The following is a 21,794-nucleotide window of genomic DNA, read 5'->3' as shown; positions in this document are numbered from 1 at the left end:
GACTGATGTTTGGCTTCGTAGAGCAGATAAGCTAAGGAGGGAGTTGTCACCCGAGTTTAACCACTCCTCAACTCTTTTGAAAGTTTCACTGCTCACTAATCACTGTTGAATGATCTACTGCATGGCATTAGTAAGGATTACATCTATCGCTTGTAAGACCTGTGTACTTCTTCAAACTCTATTTGTATAATTGCATCTGTTATTTGGTAAAGTAAATGATGGTGAACAGCTTCCTTGTTGAGTGGATGTAGGGCAGAGCAACTGATGTGTTAGATCAAAGAGTGAAGTTGTAACATGTAGTTAGTATTGTGCTTTGATATAATGTGATATTCACGAAAACAGTCTTTAGATTATTTAAGTGATTTAATGAACAAACAAGGAGCAATACGTGGTACATTTCACTCACCAGTATTCCCCAGATATAAAAATAAACACTCTAAACAACACCATTTTGTGAAGTTACCCAACTGGTATTTGTCTTTGCACTGTACTCATGTCTTGATACCTTCAATAATGACATCTTTGTGTAATTTAAAGGGTAGAAAGAAAAAAAAAAAGCCAACAAAGTAGAGAAACAGCAGCTAGTTAGGGAGCCAGTATTGCATTTAACCAACGTGCTCCCCTTTCTTTATTTTTTTTAATACCCCTTTATAAAGCTTTTGACACAAACCAGTCATCTCTGTACAAACACTGCTTTCTACAAAAACACAAAAGGAGTGGCAGTGAACTCAAGAAAATACTGTACAAAACAACATGGAATGACTGACACTGCGAGGTGTGGCACTTTAGGGTTTAGCTTATGTAAATGTTTATATTGAAACACCTTGAAGAAAGTGATCTACTTCAGTTTCAATCAAAAGTGCAGTTGTTGTTTTGTTTTTTTTAAACCTCACCTCAATTTCAGAAATGTACATTCTTTTGAATGTTAAAAGGGGAAAAAATTTATCCAACTATTTTGAAAAATACGCAAGTACAAAAGTAGCTTTTCTTTTCAGGAAATCTGGCACATAAAAAGGGCTCCTCAGTAACTTTCAAGTTTGACAACACCACCGTCTCCCTCGCTGACAAATCTCTTCCGGCCTCTGACAAGAGACAGAACATATTAACATTACATACAGTAACAACAATGAAAAAACACAGGAAAACACATCTCAGATGTGTGTAAGGTGTATGTCTGAGAAACCCAGTAGCGTGCACTTACCGACAGGGACAAAGATCTCTTAACTTTACGTCAATGATTCCCATACTGAAGCTCTGGTCAACAAATTGCTCCAGGATGAAGTATGCTCGAGGGACATCAATGTTGATTTCAGCAATGTCCATATAAACTCTCTCATAGCCCTATGAAAGAAAAAAAGACACTGTGTATAATACAGCTTCTTCTAACACTAACAAACAAACGAGCTGCTGCTTGGTGAAATAATTATGTGCAGTGTATAATTCAAACACCAGGTGGCGCCTTACCCTTCTCATTTGGTCCACAGTGATGACGGACGACACAGAGAGCGACTTGAGTAGCTGCAGAATCATTTTCAATGTTTTCTCTCCTTTGGACTCCAACACCATCACTATTGCCTGAGGGAAATAGAAATATTCACAGCCTTGTATTGGTACTCAAAAACCTTTTTGGTACTATCTACTAGAAGCACTTACTGCAGTACAAAACATACAGTTATTTTATCTACATATTTTAGTTGAGACCAAGAGGTGTTTACACTCCTCGATGGGGATTACAAATTAAAATAGATAAGTGTTCTGTCACTTGAACACACAGTACTGTCTAGGTAAAGTATACACATGGTCCTTCTGTCTCAGTTTAAACAGTTTTTTCTTATGTCTAGACACACCTGCTATGTGATGCTTTAAGGGAAGACTGACTTTGTGCTGTTCCGCTTCAAACTAATGCAAAGCATTTACCTCATAGACAAACTCATGGTGGAAGTGGGGAACTTCCAGGTCTCTCAGGCACCTCTCAGCCTCCTTGGTGTCTCCAGATAGGATGTACTCCTTCAGCAGCAGGTTCATCTGACAGCACAGAGAACAGGAAATGATTATTAACTGAAGATGTGCTAAGGCTCTCTGAGCAAAACGGATGTTTATGAATCATGGGATCACACCCAATAATCTTAGAAATCCCCTTATCAAAAACAGACAGGTAGTAAGCCAGACAGATACATTGATACCATACATTTTTTTTAATGTAGTAATGTTTGTTGAGCATTTGAGAAAAAGACCTGAAGACCCTGTTTTCCTCTAGGGGTGCTGCATTGAAATAACTTCTTTGAAATGTACAAAGAAAATTCTGCATATGTTTTAATCTGTATGCTGTTCATTTCCCCAGCCATCAAAATGTATTTCTTGTCTACCTTGCCTTCTTCATGGTGGTGAATTTACTGAACCAGATAAAGCTTTATAAACACAAAATGCTAACATTTCACACACGCAAAAAAAAAGAATTCTCCTGAATTTTGGTTGGAAAAAGTGTAATGAAAAACAACAAGAAAATACAGAACTGAATAAACAGAAGATACTAGACTATTGCCCACAAAGAGCAGGTCTACTACTGGTGTCTTCTCAAGTCTGCGTTATGTAATCTACCTCTCTGATGAGCTGTTTGACAGGTCTCTGGCCCCCGCCTGTCCCCCACAGGTTGTCTATGCGTAGGCCACCCATACTCATCTTCAGCAGCACCGCTGCCCGGTCTAGTGATGCTCTGCAAGATAATAGAAACAGGCAAGGTTTGTGGGGCAAAGTTGTCACACTGCAACACTGTATTTCATCAATATATTCTTTACTGTCTCATCTCTCCTACCTGCAAGTGATTACACTATCTCTCCTCTAATATACAAAAAACATTCAATGTTTCGCATGTTTGTTTCACCTGTGTTGTGGGTGCTGTGGCTTTGATACAGAGCCCCTTTCCCGAAAGAAACCTTTGTTTATCACATTGTTGTACTTACTGAGAAACACTTTAGGTAGGGCTTGATTTCTATATGTGATCTAGAATACTCACAAGATCTGTTTCCTTCACCTTTTTATACATTTCTACTCTTGTTTACATTAGGGCTGTCAACATTAACGTGATAACGTGTTAACGCAACTTGTGATTTTTTGTTGTTGTAGCGGGCTCATTTTTAAAGCTAGAGTGAAGATACTGGCATCATATGAAACTAAAAAAACCTAAGGAATTCATTGGCACCCACCATGTCATAGCTTGTTGCGAAGGAGGCTAAATAATGCTCAAAACATGCACTCAATTTTGGCAAGGAAAAAGTGGCTTGGCCCTTTTCAAAGGGGTCCCTTGACCTGAAAACTGGTTCTATGGGTACCCTTAACCGATAATCACATGCAGTTTGGGGCAAGTCATAGTCAAGTCAGCACACTGACAGCTGTTGTTGCCTGTCGGGCTTGAGTTTGCCATGTTGCCATGTGTGAGGGTTTCTGGACAATATTTTTCACTGTTTTGTGTTGTTAAATGATATCCAATAATAAATATATACATTTGCATAAAGCAAGCATATTTGCCCACTCCCATGTTGATAAGAGTATTAAATACTTGACAAATCTCCCTCTAAGGTACATTTTGAACAGATAAAAATGTGCGATTAACTATGGACAATCATGCGATTAATCGCGATTAAATATGTGTATCGATTGACAGCCCTAGTTTACATGCATTAACACACACCTCAAAGACAGCTTCAGAGTCTCCTGCACTTTCTTACCTTCCTTCCTGAAGTGACCACTCTTTATGCTATATTTAATGATATGACTATTACATGTACACACAATCTCTATGATATTGTTGACTGAATACCCTCTCATCTTTAGGGATTCACTATAATCCCACTCACACAAACACTGACATAATATCTATCTTTCATGATAATAAACAGGAAACTAAAAATCACAGCAACAGCAGAGCTCTGCCAACAATAACATACCTTGTGTATTGACAGTCAACTCTGCCTTTGTAGCCCTCAATGTAGCTCTTGGACAATATTTCGTCGCTGACAGCGCGTGCAATGAATTGGCCCACCAACTGGAAAACGAACAACACAAAAGAGGGGAAAAAATGTAAACAAACCAAAACAAATTGCCTAGCACCGTGTTGAACATGGCAGAGTTTGATAGAAACTTGATTCTTAGACCTGTTATTCTTTCTACTTGTCATAAAGCAGGTCCTCTTGTTTAATAATGTAAGTGAGTTAAAGGGTGACAGATGTAGCCAAAAGTTAAGGGCCTCATGTTCTTGGATGACTGACACTCAAAACACCTCGTTTTTACTAATTTTTGTTCATAAAGACACTGACTTTTGTATGGCTCACTTTTTTTTTTTTTTTTAAATCTGGAAATGTATTTGTATTTGTTATATAGAAAATACAGGCCAAAGCCATTTTCAAAAATTAATAATGCTATTTTTTTTTATTCCATTACTTTAAGGGCTCTGTCCTCTTAATGCAGTAAATAGAACGAGAATACATCAAATTTAACTCCTTTAAGTATATTTTAAATGAAACAAACAATGCTGTTGCACATTACTATGTCACAATTACAGGCCCCACAAAAACACTGACATAACAGATGACTGGCAGTGGCCTCAGGGGCACGTGTGTGTGTGTGTTATGTGCTTGTTTACAGTAGAGTGAGCACATGATTTAGGGAAACGAAAGAGCTGGCTTTGCTCTTCTGGCCTCCACAAAGCCTGGCGCTCATCACTGATCATTGTTCCTGTTCAGACAAGAGGCAGCTCCGTCTCATTTGACCCATGGCTGTGGCTAGACTGGCAGGCACATGAGGAGAAAGAGAGGAGCGTGTAGTGTGTGTGTGTGTGTGAGAAACTGAGAAAGAGAGAGTGAAAGGGGTAAAGGGAAGGAGGTGGGGGGCAGGGCAGAGTCACAATGCCCCTTTAAACCCGCAGAGAACTGTGAGAGTGGGACAGAAATGACTAGTGAGCCCCAATGAGACAGTGGCAGGGGGAGTTGTTGGGGGAGGACGACCAAAAACCCTTTGAGCGTCCTTTGCTGAGCTTGCATTTTGTGAGAGCAGACAGACAATGGACAGAGATCTCATGTCTGTGCAGGCTGAAAAGGAAAAAGCTCAAATACACACACCCACGTCACGAACTAGCTCTCTCTCACCCACAGAAACACATCAACCCACAGTGTTGTTCCCCCTCTGCTACACCACAGACTGCGTCGAAAACACACCACCTCTTGTCTGTTTACTGTAATGGGAGTGACATATATGAGCCAGTTCTGCTCATCAGTTTGTTCAAATGTCCTGGTAACAAAAATTCACAATGTCCTAAAACACAAATGGAGAAATAATATATGATAGGGATTTACTGAAGCTCCAGCGACGTGCTTTATTGTTTGCATTAAAGCTGAAGTAGGAGACATTGGAGCAACTATGATTAAAAAAAGCTATTTTTATAAAACGGTCACTATATCCTGACAGATAGCCGGCTGTCAGTCACTCGCGAACTCCGACCAAACGGTCAAACTAAGCCGCGCTCATCAAATATGAATCAATATTATGTTACGTTAATGCCTATTTCTCGCCTCAAATGTTTTCAGAATCATCTTGTAGTGCACGGTTTAGCTGTAAAATGAGAAAGTTTGTCACATGGCAGCCATTGCGAAATTTCTTGAAGGAACGCCAAGTTCCGGTCACATGACCGGAGCACAGCCAATAGGAACGCTCTCTCTCTCTGAAATGACCTGTGATTGGTCAAAGTCTCCCGTCACGGGAGATTTTTTAAAGCCTGAAAACAGAGCCATGAGGAGGTGCAGAAGTCTAGTTTTCTCTCAGAACACTTGAATTACAATATGCTGAAAGGTTATTATGGAATTTTTGCCCAATGATGCCAAAAATATACTGACTACTGCCGCTTTAAATATGGAAATGTGTCAGCTAGAGCAACTAACCCATACCCCTCAACCGTTTTTTCAGTATTATAGTTTGGATTTCAAAGTTAATACCCATCCTGAATTCACAACAATTTAAAGTAATTTACACACACACACACACACACACACACACACACACACACACACACACACACACACACACACACACACACACACACACACACACACACACACACACACACACACACACACACACACACACACACACACACTAGGGCTGTGCAATTAATCAAATTTCAATTACTATTACAATTTGGCAATGTTATTTTTTTGGTATTCACGACATTGTAAGCGGAAAGTTTCTGAAAGCTCAGAGTTCACGACTTGTGATGTGTTTGTTGACGTTGTCAGATATGGCGGAGGCCATGGAAGTTAATTTTTCGGTGCATAATAAGTCATATATTGTTTTTCTTTTGTAATTTTAGGATAAGTCTGAGGTATGTCGGAAGTTGCTAATAGAGCTACGGGTGTACACACACTCATCTCCAGACCCTCAGGAGACTCACCTGCGGGGCTCCGGGTGTATCCAGCACCAGATCGGGCAGCTCTAGGAGCAGTTTGTCAAAGGAGTTTTCCATGTCGCTGTGTGACAGCACCGGTCCACACAGGTCAACCAGCAGCCTGGAGGTGAGCTCCCGGTGGCTGGCTTTGGCCTCCAGGGCCAGCGACACAGCCAGCGAGGGCACCTTGCTCTGCATGGGTCCCAGGTTCAGTTCTGCAAGCAGCTCCTGGATGTGGAGAGAGACGTTAACTTAGTTAATGATTGTGTTCAAATCTTTCAGGACTTTCTATGTAGATTTCTGTTTCTGTCAACACACATGGTTGTTTCCTGCACACTTACCGCTACTTCATTTGTGTCTCCATGTTCAAAGTATTCCTGCACTATGGGGGTGACCGTCTTCTCAAAGTCCTTCTCCTCCAGCGGGGGAACCACAGTCTCATACACACAGTTTTCCTGTCAAAACACAATCCCATTCCAGGTCTATTGTTTGAGATTAAATAAGGATGAGCTGCCATACATGCTGGTACTTTTATCAGGCATTAATATTTACAGTAAATGACTCACTTGTATAGTTTTTGGTATTTATAGGACAGATTTACATGACATTTGTTATTTTAGCCACCGTACAGACAAATAATAGGAAAAACGCACAGTACGCTGAAACTACACCTTCAACAATGACCACATAACAACCAAGTCTCAACAAAAATGACACATTATGAGCTCCACATAATGTTTTTTATTGCAGGCTGTGCATTGGATTGAATTAGAGTTTCATGATGATAAAACAGGAAACTAAAATCACGTCAACAGCAGAGCTTGGCGAGCAATAACATACTTTGTGTATTATTGTGTATTCGATTTTTTGCTATTCCAAACACTTGCATGATAAAGATGTACAATGTTAACACCACAGTCAGTACCTGAGCTTCGTCATAGTTGGGGTCTTTCTGATCAACCTCCTCCAGTTCATAAACTTCACCAGATCGGCCCCACACACCTTTTCCTCCAGCCCCACCTGCGGACAAAGGCAAGTGACAATGTTAGACGTGACATCTGATAACATCACAATCACTCATTTTAAAGCAATCTGGTAAAAAAGCAAGGCCATGAGCAGTGTCATTTTCAAAATATGTAGTGGCACACATTTGTGGGTTACATGAAACATGAGTTGTTTTGTAAAAAAAAACAAGCCTTTACTTTTATCTAACAATTCCCAATTCGGTTACAATAGAAAGAAAGTTAAGCTGCAGCTTTTGGAAGCGTCAGGTTCTCTGAACATAATGTCCCTGAAATATAACTGCTGAAATACTCCTTCACAGCCTTTTCAAAGCAGACACCATAAGAAGGTGGGGTGGTGAGGGTTACAGAGCATGAGGTCATGTCTCAAAATATTGAGACGTCAGAAACAGAAAGCTGATGCTGATCTATAGCAGGGAATCTCAAGAGTTTTTCTAACATTTAACACATTAAATCTCATGAGCAATTTAGGGTGAAACACCCACTGTATGGTGCTAGTTCCAGACAAATCTTCAGAATCCACTCACTAATAGCCTGACCACCCCCCATGCTGTGAGAGGGCCGGTACCCCCACTGCTTATTTTGTTGTCCTCCTGACCTCCGAACATCATTGGAGACATCCAGATTGTTTTTCAAATGTGTGTGATATTTTCATTACAGGCCTTGCACTACCAAGTCTCTTTGATTCATTTTCAAGTGTAGGTACAATTTAGAGCTGCATTGGTTAAACGATTAGTAGTCAACTATTAAATTAATTCATTTTGATAATCAATTAATCGGTCATTTTTTAAGAAAAATAAAGTCAATTCCTGGTTTCTTTACTCCACTATGACAGTAAACTGAATATCTTTGAGTTGTGGACAAAACAAGACATTTGAGGATGTCATCTTGGGCTTTGGGAAACACCGATTGACATTTTTTTTGACCAAATAACTAATCGATTAATCGAGAAAATACAGATTCAACAGATTAATCACCAATTAAAAAAATAAAATAATAATTGTAGTTAGTTGCAGCCCTAGGACAGTTCTAAAGTCAAGAGGGAAAGAACAGTCAAGAAAAGTGAGATGCATTTTGACAAACGATCAACCAGTAGGCCTTTAACTTTACACTGAGTGTGCAGGCAGTTGCTCGGTGTTTTAGTCAGAACCACACAATATATTTTAACCAATGATGCTCTATGTATTGTATGATCTCTGTACACAAAAAAAGAAAACCATAAAAATTCTCTTTGAGACTTCCTTATCTCACACATCTCTCGGCTATAGTTTATAACACAAGTTAGACCTCACAAAAGTCTTGTCCAGTGCGGTCAAAAAATGTAATACTATAGTTGTTATAATAATAATAATATTACTAATGTTATATGGATCACTATCTGTACGTGTAATCTGTACTAATACCCATGCTATTTTTTTAAACCCAAGGACAGAACATGCTGTGATAAAATCCCTCTATCTGGGGAGTGACGCCTTTGTATGTGTACGATAACAAACATCTGCTATGTCTGAGGTCAGCACTATAACAGATTGAAGACAGTTTAAGAAGACCACTAGCAAGCAGCTTGTGTGACATGCTTTAAAACCTCCATTAGTCCCAACCAGTATGTGGCGTATAACATGCCACTATATTTAGCACGGCCCACATTGGTTATGCAAAACTGTTCCACTTCAGCATTTAACACATTGCTGACACTAGTTTGCTCTCGCCAGAGACTCTGCACATCCACTGCATTTGTCTTTCAAAACTGCAATGCATGAACTTTTAATGCAGGAGAGCTCAAATAACAGGGCTCCACTGGCGTGACAGTTCTGTTATGCAACCAGAAAAACGGACAGACATCGTGCCAAGAGAAACTCTACTTCCTCCAGTTCCACTGCCCATGGAAGGAGCAAAGAGACTGAACTGTACTGCAGTCTAAAGACTTAAATCACTGAATAAAGACCAGCAGTGAGAGACAGCTGGACGATCAGAACATGATGACATTTGCTAAATTCTGATCTACTTAAACATTTGTGATGTGTCAGTGTTACTTTTAACAGTTTGGAGCCAGGGAAGGCAAGTCGGAGGAGCTATCCTTGGTTTGATGATTAAATTGGATAAAGAAAGTAAGTCATTATGCAACATCAACTGAATGCCTAATGCTGTTATCAGTAGGGTCACATATCTATAGCTATCACTGTGTCCTTCAGCGACACAAAAACAGATAGCAAATCTCATACACAGGGTAAACAAATGCTCCATAAACCTTAGTAAGGTAACTTTACACTCAATTTCCCTTCAAATAACAGCCAGCTGTCTCCGTAGGCACACATGGCTTTCCAAAAGGTGAAATACTCAAAAACAATTCTGGTAAAGTTCTGCTAAACACAAAGATTATTATTTAACTTTGAATGGAAATTTACGGGAAAATGTGGTTGAGCAGATGGTAAGAAAGATAAGGGTGCTTTTAAATGTGTGTGACCTGCTCAAAATCACAGAGCCATTTGTGTACATGTTAATTGGTTTATGGCTGCTTGATGGAGGGCCACCAGGTGATGACAAGTAGGTCGCACAGTGATGAAGGCCTTCCCTTTGAAGCACTGAACCACAGCTCTTTGATTAACTTTTACTTGCCTGTGGTAATGACCAGCAAAAGGTTATCCTTTGAAAATTTGAGAATCTGAGACATTTGATCTCTTTGGTATCTGGAGAATTAGAATTAGTATTCGAATGCTTTGTGTTTCATTTTTAAAAATGTTCTATACATAAGTATCTAATAATAATGTTTATTACACGGCTGTGTTGAATACTCGATTCTGATTGGTCAATCACGGCATTCTACAGTCTATTATTTCTTTATAGCAGACTGCTGCTATGCATAACTGACCGTTGCTATGGGCGCAGTTCTGATGTCGGACTCTGGCAGACAGTTTTGTGCCAAATTATTGATTTCTTAACTAAGTAACTGTGTAATAAGCGGCATAATGTACAGCTAGTGGGTCATTTTTGTGAACTAAACCCCTTCTGGGCTCCCCATCGGGGTGCGGCATCGCCCTGTCAAGGTTTATTTCACAATAATTACCGGCTCGCTGTACATTATCCCTTACATAAATCCCCAAATACCACATCAAATAATGAATAATCCCACATTATTATTCATATTCAACATTAATTATTAGTTAGTCTCAGACAGATATCGCTGTTTGTGTATGTATAGAGGTACGTGTGTGTACAGTAGTGCGGTTGCAGCACTGTCCCAGGCACTGAAACGGGGAGATGGAGACAGATAGACAGAAGAACATGTAGTTTGATAATCTGCTGCTCCGCGAAGCTTCGAATACCTTCAAGTATTTCTCACCGAAGTTTCGAAGCTCAAAAAAATGGCATTTGGGACAGCCTTATTGGTATCACAATGTTACATGATAACTTAACATTATCATGCCGTCATATTTAAAATAACTGCTCTTCTTCATCTATTGAAATGTTAAATGTTCTCACCTTTCTTTGGCAGACCTCTGCCCTTGCCCAGTCGGGACTTTCTGTCCAGCAGCTTGCTCTTAGGGCTGGTGGGTGCCACCAAGGTTCCCTTGACCACGTCCCCATTATCGCTGAGAGAGTCCCCCCTGCCGGAGTCCCTGGAAGAGTTCTTTCTCAGCCTCCGCTTGGCCTTCGCCTTGAGACGCGCTTCGTGGATGCTGTTGCTAGACGAGGACAGCCAGTTGCCATTGATCTCATTTTTGATGTTTTTGTTGACAACCGATCCTGCGTTGTCTTCCTCTCCAGATACAAAGGAGTCACTCAGGTCCTCCGCCTCTGTTGGATTTCAAGGAAAAATAAGGGAGAGTTTATGTTGACAAACTATGAGGAAGTAGCTATTATTTGCAGAACAGATCAGGGAGATTCTTCAGCAACAGGCTGCTCCAAAGTGTGTGAAGGAGCGCTATCGCAGGTCCTTCCTTCCTGCAGCTGTCGGCTCCCAGTAGACCACTTACACACCAAAAACTGACAATAACCTGATATTTTCAGGTGGAATTTCATTCATTCATTCTCACTGTGCAATATCATTTTCCACTTGTGCAATTTTGTTAATAGTCTGTTTATTGTCAATACTGTATATACTGCTCCTATTTTTATAACCCCTTCTATTTAAATGGTTCATATTTTGTTACACTTTGTTTAGCTCTTTTTTTTACTGTGTTAGCTGATGCATCTTGTTTTTTGCACTATGCCCTTTGCTGCTGTACACTGCACATGTCCCCGCTGCGGGACTAATAAAGGAACATCTTATCTTATCAGAGCTGATGCATGTCTTTTTCTTTGTTGTATTTATTTCAGCAGGGGGCCATGTGCAAATACAATAAACTGAGGAAAAGATGCTTTATGTCACACTGAATTATACTACAGTCAACTTCTATCTGCAATCACCCACACAAAATGTAGGATGAGCAGCAGAATTAAAATCAATGCTTAAATTCACCACAAAACCTGCAGGCAGTGCAAGAAAATAACAATAACAATCACTTCCGCATGAAAAAGTCCCAAAGTGCCTCCCACACACACACACACACACACACATCACACACATCACACAGCAGTTTGAGGCATTTATTAAATCACACTTACCAACGGGGTTGTTGTTCAGCCAGGCCTCGCAGTCAGTTGCCATGGTTTACAGTAGAAAAGAGGTTTTGCAGCAGAACAGTGCAAAACAAAGAGTGTCAAATGATACCTGCAATGTTTAAGAGAACAGACATGTTATATGCTGACACGAGAGTTAATAACATGTCCAGACATCCAGACACTCTGCAGCCTCCCATCCCCCCCATTCATTCATTCATTCATTCATTCAGTCTGTTGATCAACAACGACGAGCTAGGGTTAGCTTTAACTAGCTTAGCTTAGCTTCCACTGTCAACATAAAGAGCTGCGTCAGAAGACCAAACTACAGACTACCTAACTGCACATAAACACGAGTACTGCTCACACACATTATGTAAATATGTAGTTATTAACCGTGTTTATACACCGCTGACTCGTTTATCTGTTGTTATTAGCAACATTTAAATAAACCGTTATTATATATAACTGCTAACTGTCTGCTAAGATAACTCATCTCTTAGCTTCAGTTAAAGATAAAAACAGTTAAATCAAAGATTATATCTGTCTTGCTCTGTTAAATAACTCACAGTATAAATATAAATCACTGACCGTCTGTTGCGTCCAAAGCTTCAAACTCTCTGACACCACCAGTCCTCCTCCTGTTGTTGTTTTTGTTTTATCTACCCAGCAACGCGAGCACGTAGGCGTGTGTACTCGTCCTCTGATTGGCTGGGGGTGTGTCGGGTTTTTAAACTGAGAGCCAATCAAAATGCACCACGGGATTTGTCTTCTCGCATGTTCCGTGTAGTTGATGTGTTTGATGACTTGCGTGCTGCCACCTGTCTGTGGTGCTGCTGCAGAACACCTCCTCCTATGTGAGGGATGTTATGATCACACTCTGCTTCATTAATGATGATGATATATGATAATGATTGATTGACTCTGTCTAAATTATCCTGATTTGTTCTTCTGGCCAAAGCATCTTTTCTACTTGTGCAATTTTGTTAATAGTCTGTTTATTGTCAATACTGTATATACTGCTCCTATGTTTTTATATTTACTTATAGTTAATTGTTCATATTTTCTTTCACTTTGTTTAGCTCTTTTTTTTTTACTGTGTTAGCTGATGCATCTTGTTGCTGCTGTACACTGCAAATTTCCCCACTGCATTACTAATAAAGGAATATCTTATCTTATCTTATCTTATCTTATCTTATCTAATCTTACTTCAATTTGCACAACACATCGTTTACTTTCAATTTGCACAGCAGAGCTATATCTTTAATTTTATTTTATTGTATTTGTTTACTTCCTTTATCTAGTGTAAAGTAGTTGATATGTACATTTATATGGAGATTTGTAAATACTGTTTTCTATCTAGTGTAAAGTAGTTGGTATGTACATTTATATAGAGATTTGTAAATACAGTGTTTTCTATATATAATGTTAAGTAGTTGATATGTACATTTATATGGAGATTTGTAAATACTGTTTTCTATCTAGTGTAAAGTAGTTGGTATGTACATTTATATAGAGATTTGTAAATGCAGTGTTTTCTATCTACTGTAAAGTAGTTGGTATGTACATTCATTTGTAAATACAGTGTTTTCTATCTAGTGTAAAGTCTATCTAAAACCTATCTATCTATCTATATATCTATCTATCTTAACCATATTCTTCACTTAATAATATGTTGTGTAACCTTACTGTGTGAGTAATAAAGCAGACTGCATGACAGTGATTTTAATAAAAAATACAATCCCTTTGGACAGGATCAATATTAAATGTCCAAACAAACAATAATATTTAAACATCTATGTAGTTTTGGCGCACAGATGTGTTTTTTTGCCTCAACACTTGGGGGAGCTCTTTTACAACACTCCCTCTCAAGTCCCACCATAAACTGGTAACTTACAGAAAATGGATGGATGGATGGATGGATGTATCGTGTACTGTACCCTGTCTGTGTCATGACTGTATTACCATTATTCACCACATAGCATACACAATATGTTAGACTCTACACAATGTTCATTTGAGGAAAAAAATACCAGTTGAAACAAGTTTAAAATGTTTATTCACGTTTGTTTGCATCAAAAATCATATGAAAAGTTTGTCAAAGAAAGCAACACTATCGTTGATGTCACAGGATCAGTATTCACAGTATACAAAAACAGAGTCTGGCTTGATAATCCCTCTGAACAAATCACTGTAACAGGAAACACTGCATGATTACCTCTGATAAATTAAACACATGGTCCAGTTTAAGGTCTTCAATATTTAAGGCATTACAAATGTCGGCAAATATGACTCAGATTGTTTTATTAATTCAATCCAACATAAAACTTCAAGAAAATAAATAACTTTTTCATAGTTGCATCATTATCAATCCAAATGATTTACATTTTTACCTGACAGACAGATATCGTCGTGCACAAACTGGCACAAGATTAAAGAAAAACAGCAAAAAAAACCACATATAAATAAAAATGCAATGTTGTGTAATAAGCTATACACTGAAATCTATTAAATACAACAAACCTGAGAATCTGCCTCAGTTTTTTAACTGAGTAAAAACATTCCATGGCACATATTTCAAGTCATTTTGCAGCTGTTAATATATCATTGTTGCAACATAAGCCCATACTGTAAAAATGTGTCTTCTCAGTAATTAGACATTGTTGCAAATATATTTCCATTCCAAAACTAGAAGTACCACCTCGCCGTTGTATGCTTCCGCCTAACAGTCACATTGCAGTTTACATCCATGTCTGTCCAAAATGTCATCACTACGTAATTTTATCCTGTTAGACAGTTGTGTGAAATTGTCATAATTAGCATATGAAATTTTTGAGTTATGGCCAAAAACGTGTTTTCTGAGGTCACAGTGACCTTTGACTACCAAATTCTATTCAGTTCATCCTTGAGTCCAGGTGGACGTTTGTGCCAAATTTGGAGAAATTCCCTCAAGGCGTTCCTGAGATATCATGTTCGCGAGAATGGGACGTACGGACGGGGAGGCATAAAAATAATAAATATATTTTATCACACACAATCCAATGAAATAATAAACTGTAAGAAAATTGATAAACCCCAAAAAAAGAAGTTGCAATTAAATATTGTAGCCTCAGCTATGTACAACATTGAGAAACTTATGACTGGGATTGTATTCAAGACTTCCAAACATTCCCTCTCCCAAAATATCAAAACCAGTGCAATTGTCCACATACTCTAGCTTCCATGTGTCACATAATCCATGCTGTAGTAATCCATAGCCTTGCACCAACAGTACACATACATAAATCTTTCTTCTGTGTTTGCTTTACGAGTCGTGAGAGGTCAAGCTGGTGTCACTGGGCAGCTGAGGGTTCAGCAAGTACCCCCGACATACTCTCCTCTGCCAGATTGGACAGGTACTTCTGTGGACGAGTGGAAGAAAAGAAAAGAAAAAATTACAATCCAAAATATATCTAATATCTATATTATATTTACTGTATATTAGGGCTGTCAAAGTTAACACGATAACGCGTTAACGCCACTCATTTTTTAAAATTCATTAACGCAATCGATCTTTTGGAAGTTGTAGCGGGCTCAGATTTAAAGCTAGAGTGAAGATACTGGCATCATATGAAATTAAAAAAACCTAAAGAATCCATTGGGAAGGAGGTTAAATAACGCTCCAAAAGTTACACACATTTTTAGCGAGGAAAAACTGTTCTGGCCATTTTCAAAGGGGTCCCTTAACCTGAAAATGAGTTCTATGGGTACCCACGAGTCTCCCCTTTACAGACATGCCCACTTTATAATAATCACATGCAGTTTGGGCAAGTCATAGTCAAGTCAGCACACTGACACACTGACAGCTGTTGTTGCCTGTTGGGCTGCAGTTTGAGCATTTTTTCTATGCTAAATGCAGTACCTGTGAGGGTTTCTGGACAATATGTGTCATTGTTTTGTGTTGTTAATTGATTTCCAATAATAAATATATACATACATTTGCATAAAGCAAGTGTATTTGTCCACTCCCATGTTGATAAGAGTATTAAATACTGGACAAATCTCCCTTTAAGGTACATTTTGAACAGATAAAAATGTGTGATTAATTTGCAATTAATCGTGATTAATCATTGGCAATCGTGTGATTAAGTAAAATAAGTAAAGTGTTTTCTCCAAATTACAACCAAAACTAAAGACCTCTATAAGGATGATTTGTGGCAGCTACACTGAGATTAAATATTTATTTTTCAAGAAAGGTCAGGACAAGACAGCAGCATCTTGATAAATGTCAGCATTTTAGTCAAACAACCAGCTGGCCAATCTTTTCCACGCATGTTGGATTGTACTAAACATTTTTTTAAAGCTACTTAAACATTTTTGTCAGTTGAGTGATCATAAGTGCATGCACCAATAGTCAAAATGCTTTTTGAAAGGATTTTCCACAAATACAATTATGAAGTGACAAATTATAATCATTAAAATTAAGATATTATGTATATGAATACAAAATTAGCGATTACCAGCTTTAATCCCAATATTAGCACTAGCCCCCAAAAAGAAATGTTGGTAAAACCACATCCATTTAGCTCGACTCAAATATCATCTGAGAATGGGAGCCTCGCTCAATAGTAGCTGATGCTGAATTGATAATATTGTAAACAATAACTTACAAATATCTGGAAACTAATATGTACTGTACTTCTCTGTGTTGAAGTTAAACTATGTAGATGAGTGAGTAAAGTAAAAACAGAAATCTATGATCAACAAAAGGACACAAATTAATGTAAAACTAAACACCAGAACACAAACACAGAGAGCTTTGACAGACAGCACAACTGTTTAAAACTGTTTGAATCGCTCCTCCTCCAGCCGGCCTCAGCTGTGCTGCCAGGGACGAGAGAAACGCAAGATGGCTCGATGCTGACTGGCAACAATCAGAAACCTTATACAGTTACAAGTTTACATACATGCAATGTGTATGTTTGATCACATGTGCGTGTCAATCTGACTGCATTTGTACATTTTCTTTTTGATTAATCTGCTGATTTTTTTTTTAATGAACTGTTTAGTCTATAAAATGTCAAAAAGAAAGTATTAAAATTGCTTTGTTTTGTCCAATAAATTGTAGAAAGCCCAAAGACGTTTCATTTAAACTCATATAATCTAAACGCAGCAATTTTTTTTTAGCATTTTTCCTTGATAAAGGATTTAAAAGTTCATCAATTAGTAATATTATTAGTTTATTAGTATATTCACTGTCTTTTGCAGTCCTGTTTAGAAAACGCCATTTTTATTTAACATTTAAGCAATTTGATTTATCCCCAAAATAAAACAAAAATAAGATGAAAGGCAGAAAAGAAACTTAATATACTGTAACACGAATGTGCTGAATGTATGTGAAGTCACCAACCCAGCAACAGGTGGTGATCTTGCTACCAGACCACATTGACTATGGACCAGCAGTGCCCTCAGTACAGTGGAGTACGCGAGCATACAGATTAAAATGTTTGATACTACATTTGATAGCATAAAAGATGTGAAAGGAAATGCACATGCAGACGTGTTGTACAGTATATGTACATACAGTATATACATGTCTGCAGAAACACCTGGAGGACCTGTGTGTCACCGTGCAGTGTGTACCTGTAGGTTCCTGTAGTGTACGGTGCTGCGGCAGTGAGTGGTCTTCGCCGTCTCCTCGCTGTTGTAGAACAGTCCGCAGAGTTTACAGTAGAAGCCGGTCCTCGGCACGATGAACTCCACTCCTGTTAGACAGCGAACACAACTATTACACATCAGTCCCAGAAATCAGCACTTGACAGATGAGGGTCCTCACAATGGGGGAATACAGTGATAGATACATCACAGTTGCTGCACTTTGTCTTAGCTTTAAAATTACATTTGTTTTCACTGTATCCAAATTTTGAAAGTTAAAATATCCTGCTCTTTTTATTTACTGTATTATTGTTTTTTTTTGGCATTCTAGTTTATTCAAATCGACATAGAGAAACTAAGGCAATGGCAGGCTAAACAAATATTTTTTAACCGGTCTGGGTGAAACCCTCGTTACTCAACTCGTTTCTACTCCAACCACAACATACATAACAGGGACAATATGATTGATTCTAGTCAACATAAAACGTTTATTTTAATTTAAATTATTAGAATGAAAAAGGGACAACATATTACTGAAAGAGATTAAGCCAAAATGAAAACCTTTAAATTTACATTTAAAGGGTTTTATTGTTTTTAGATATGAAATATAATTCAAAGGAAACTCTATATGAACACACAGACAGCAAGAAAAAGTATCTAAAGGCTAAAACCATGGAAGTGGATGTTAAAATACACATGAAAAGTTTCCAGAAAAACATCACAATCTTATTTTCTCACATTTTGAATGAATTAACGAGGGTATAATCATTTTTAATTTAGGTTTTATTTTTTTTACATTTCGATTTCATTGTTGTTTAATTTTATTTAGTTTTCAGAGTGCATTTGCTAGTTTTAGTTTAGCTTCAGTTTTTCAGAAAGGTTTAGTTTTAGTTTTTTTATATTTAGTTTTAGTTTTACAGTAGTTTTAGTTTGTTTTTGTTGGAGCCAGCTATAATGTAGCTACATATACATTACATACAAAATACATGGTTGGAGAACTGTGTAGTGTAGGAATGGCCATAATGTTTAATGTTTAATCTTCGTGCTACCTTAGTGAAGCAAACGCAGCATAGCACCGTCTCTTGGAATGTCCAGTCCGTTCAATTTCTGAGGTTCAATGTCACAAACGTTGACGGAATTTCATGGTGTCTCCTTTTTTTACCGTAGTGATATAGCAAACAAAAAATAAACTGAAATGAATTTGTCTGTTTTTATTTTTATTTTTTTTTTTTACTCAGGCAATATAGTTTCAGGATATAATTTCTATTTAGTTTCATTTTACAAAAAATATTTTTAACTGCTTATTTTAATTTTAGTTTCAGTTCTAGTTTACTCTAACAACCCTATTAGGCACACTATTTTCTTACTTAATGTTTTTTGCTGATAAGATGAATACCCTTTTACAAAAAAAGGTGTTATTTTAGTCCTTTAAAAGCACACTTTTCAGGTGAGTACCAAGGTACATTTCAACAACGCATATCTGGCAATAAAAAACAGAACAAAACGGCAACAACAACAACCAGATGACTCATCAGTGTTAAATTTGTCTCGGCCATGCTATCAATGGACACAGTTTGCTCTGGACACACACACACACACACACACACACACACACACACACACACACACACACACACACACACACACACACACATACACACACACACACACACACACACACACACACACACACACACACACACACATTCTCGGGGAATCATACATCAGAAATAACCGCGCTCATGTGTCCGTACTGTGGTCTATTGTTGTTACACTGCTTATGTAATTCTCCATGCAGCCGGCCCAACGCTGGCCATGTGCTAGGCTGTGTCATTCCAGCCTAATGATAATATAAATACCCATGTCTCAGGGGTGCATTTCACAACCTGCTCACGGAAATAGGTCAGCAAGTGGCCAAGCAATTCCAATCAATTAGAGTGCTAATGCAACAGGTTGTCAGTACGCTTACTAATGGTGTATGTGATAACACTTTATCTTTATGACTAAAACCACAAGCTCAAGACTCAATGAACTTGTCTCTGTGACAACGATTAAATATAGAGCAGTTAAAGGACTCTCGGACTGGGTTTAATTCAGCCAGAGAAATCTGATACAGTTTACATCATTATTTCTACCGCTGAATGTTTTTTACATAACCTGATAATTGCTGACATCATCAAGGATCTCAAATATAGTGCGTATAGGTCTCGTTTTCAGTGTATTTTAAAACATTAAAGTTATAATCAGAGTGATAATAAAACGTGTCATGCTTACCCAAAGGGATGCTGTGTTCACTGAGAGCTTTGTCTTGCTCGCGGGATGGCGAGGGCGCCTCAATCTCTGTAAAAGGCACATAAATGATGAGAAAAGGACAATCATGATAATCACAATTCAATATTTTAATCGATTAACAGCCCTAATATATATATATATACATGTATATATTAGGCCTGTTAATCGCGATTAATCGCAAATTAATTGCACGTTTTATCTGTTCAAAATGTACCTTAAAGGGAGATTTGTCAAGTATTTAATACTCTTATCAACAAATATGCTTTTTTTTTGCAAATGTATGTACCGGTATATATTCATTATTGGAAGTCCATTAACGACACAAAACAATGACAAATATTGTCCAGAAACCCTCACAGGTACTGCATTTAGCATAAAAAATATGCTCAAATCATAACATGGCAAACTCAAGCCAGTCAACAACAGCTGTCAGTGTGTCAGTGTGCTGACTTGACTATGACTTGCCCCAAACTGCATGTGATTATCATAAAGTGGGCATGTCTGTAAAGGGGAGACTCGTGGGTACCCATAGAACCCATTTTCATTCACATGTTTTGAGGTCAGAGGTCAAGGGACCCCTTTGAAAATGGCCATGCCAGTTTTTTCTCGCTACAATTTAGCTTAAGTTTGGAGTGTTATTTAACCTCATTCGGGACAAGCTAGTATGACATAGTTGGTACCAATGGATTCCTAAGTTTTTTTAGTTTCATATGATACCAATATCCTCACTCTAGCTTTAAAACTGAGCCCGCTATAACCAAAAAATTGCCAGTTAATACGTTAAAGAAATTAATGGCATTAAAACAAATTAAAACACATAATTATCGGGTTAACGTTGACAGCCCATATACTGTATATACACATACACATATGATATGTATTTTGACACAAGTTTAGGACATTACATGACAGAGTTGCAGGAAATATCTGAAAATATTTCTTTTGGGAATAAAAAAAATACATAGCTGTTTGCAACAGTCATTCCTGCAGGCAATGTATATACTCTATAGTTGTACATTACACTTAAAAACATCGAAACCTCTCCTTTAGGGTGCTTCATGTAACTGAACACTGGATCTCACGTGGTTAAGCTGCAAACTTCTGTTTTGAAAAGTACCTTTTTTAAGAATGCCATCCTTGTGTTGAACCCCATCATTGATTGTTTCCGTGACCTGTCCTACTTCCAGGGATTTGCTGTTCTCTGATACGTGAATGTGATTTTCCATTAGCTCATCTGATGGCCCACTTTTGGTTACTTTATCCTCTAAACATGTGTCCTCCAGTGCAGCCTTGAACTCCTCACTGGGGAAGTTGCTAAGGTTAGTGATTGGTAGCTCAGGAGCTTCTGGACTGAGTGTCTGGTCTTCAGGACCGGTTGCAGTTAAAACATTCCCTGGTTTCTCATTTACGGACATTTCTGCCTGGTCTCCAGCATCCTCACTGAACTTTTCCAGGTTAGGCTTCTCATTAGGTTTCTCCTGCACCTCTGAGGAGGAGGTAGGTGGTAATATATGCTCCTCTGCTGCTTCTTTCTCTGCAGACTGTTTGGGGCAGGATACATACTCTTCCAGCTCAGAAAGGTCTGGCTCTATTATGGAATCATCTTCTCCTCCCACTTCATCTACGGTGACCAGTTCCTCCATGTTCTTAGGATACCAACACTCTTCATCAGTGTCATCTCCACTTTCCCACTGCTTCACCTTAGAAAATTGATCAAGAGAAAAGCTGTTAATACTATTGTCCAACAACAGTATTGGTAACCTGCAGCTTTAAAAGGGATAGTGCTTTTAAGTGGGGTTGTATGAGGTACTTAT

General features: G+C 38.2%; 2 protein-coding genes across 4 annotated transcripts in view; both read right to left on the bottom strand.

Moving 5' to 3' along the window:
• Window positions 1-344: 344 nt before the first annotated feature.
• Window positions 345-12,795, bottom strand: pdcd4b (programmed cell death 4b). Its single transcript, XM_074629202.1, has 12 exons — window positions 12,646-12,795; window positions 12,061-12,166; window positions 10,936-11,250; window positions 7,359-7,453; window positions 6,775-6,888; window positions 6,440-6,661; window positions 3,945-4,042; window positions 2,599-2,713; window positions 1,918-2,025; window positions 1,465-1,575; window positions 1,202-1,341; window positions 345-1,082 (listed from the first exon to the last, which is right to left on the bottom strand). The coding sequence occupies exons 2-12, from the start codon at window positions 12,101-12,103 to the stop codon at window positions 1,022-1,024; spliced, it is 1,422 nt and encodes a 473-aa protein (XP_074485303.1). The 5' UTR covers window positions 12,104-12,166; window positions 12,646-12,795; the 3' UTR covers window positions 345-1,021.
• A 1,300-nt stretch (window positions 12,796-14,095) lies between these two features.
• rbm20 (RNA binding motif protein 20) overlaps window positions 14,096-21,794 on the bottom strand; it is a 57,885-nt gene continuing 50,186 nt past the window's right edge. For 2 of the 3 annotated variants that reach the window (XM_074629198.1, XM_074629200.1), the window contains exons 11-14: window positions 21,098-21,680; window positions 19,963-20,028; window positions 17,677-17,798; window positions 14,096-15,455 (exon numbers count right to left, since the gene is read on the bottom strand). In XM_074629198.1, coding sequence (XP_074485299.1) covers window positions 15,387-15,455; window positions 17,677-17,798; window positions 19,963-20,028; window positions 21,098-21,680 — 840 coding nt within the window. In that variant the 3' untranslated portion in view covers window positions 14,096-15,386. The remainder of the gene's footprint in view (window positions 15,456-17,676; window positions 17,799-19,962; window positions 20,029-21,097; window positions 21,681-21,794) is intronic. The other variant, XM_074629199.1, reaches the window with a different exon arrangement.

This window comes from Sebastes fasciatus, chromosome 3, assembly GCF_043250625.1.
Source record: "Sebastes fasciatus isolate fSebFas1 chromosome 3, fSebFas1.pri, whole genome shotgun sequence".
Taxonomy (NCBI): domain Eukaryota; kingdom Metazoa; phylum Chordata; class Actinopteri; order Perciformes; family Sebastidae; genus Sebastes; species Sebastes fasciatus.
This window is presented reverse-complemented; position numbering and strand designations above follow the sequence as displayed.

What these genes read in the sequence shown, in the direction of transcription:
- pdcd4b (XM_074629202.1), bottom strand. Translation starts at nt 12,103, where the DNA reads ATGGCAACTGACTGCGAGGCCTGGCTGAACAACAACCCCGTTG. An exon ending in CAGAGGTCTGCCAAAGAAAG is followed by an intron (nt 7,454 to 10,935) that starts GTGAGAACATTT and finishes CTTTGTCCGCAG; the next exon opens with GTGGGGCTGGAGGAAAAGGT. An exon ending in TCAAACAGCTCATCAGAGAG is followed by an intron (nt 2,026 to 2,598) that starts GTAGATTACATA and finishes CTGTGCTGTCAG; the next exon opens with ATGAACCTGCTGCTGAAGGA.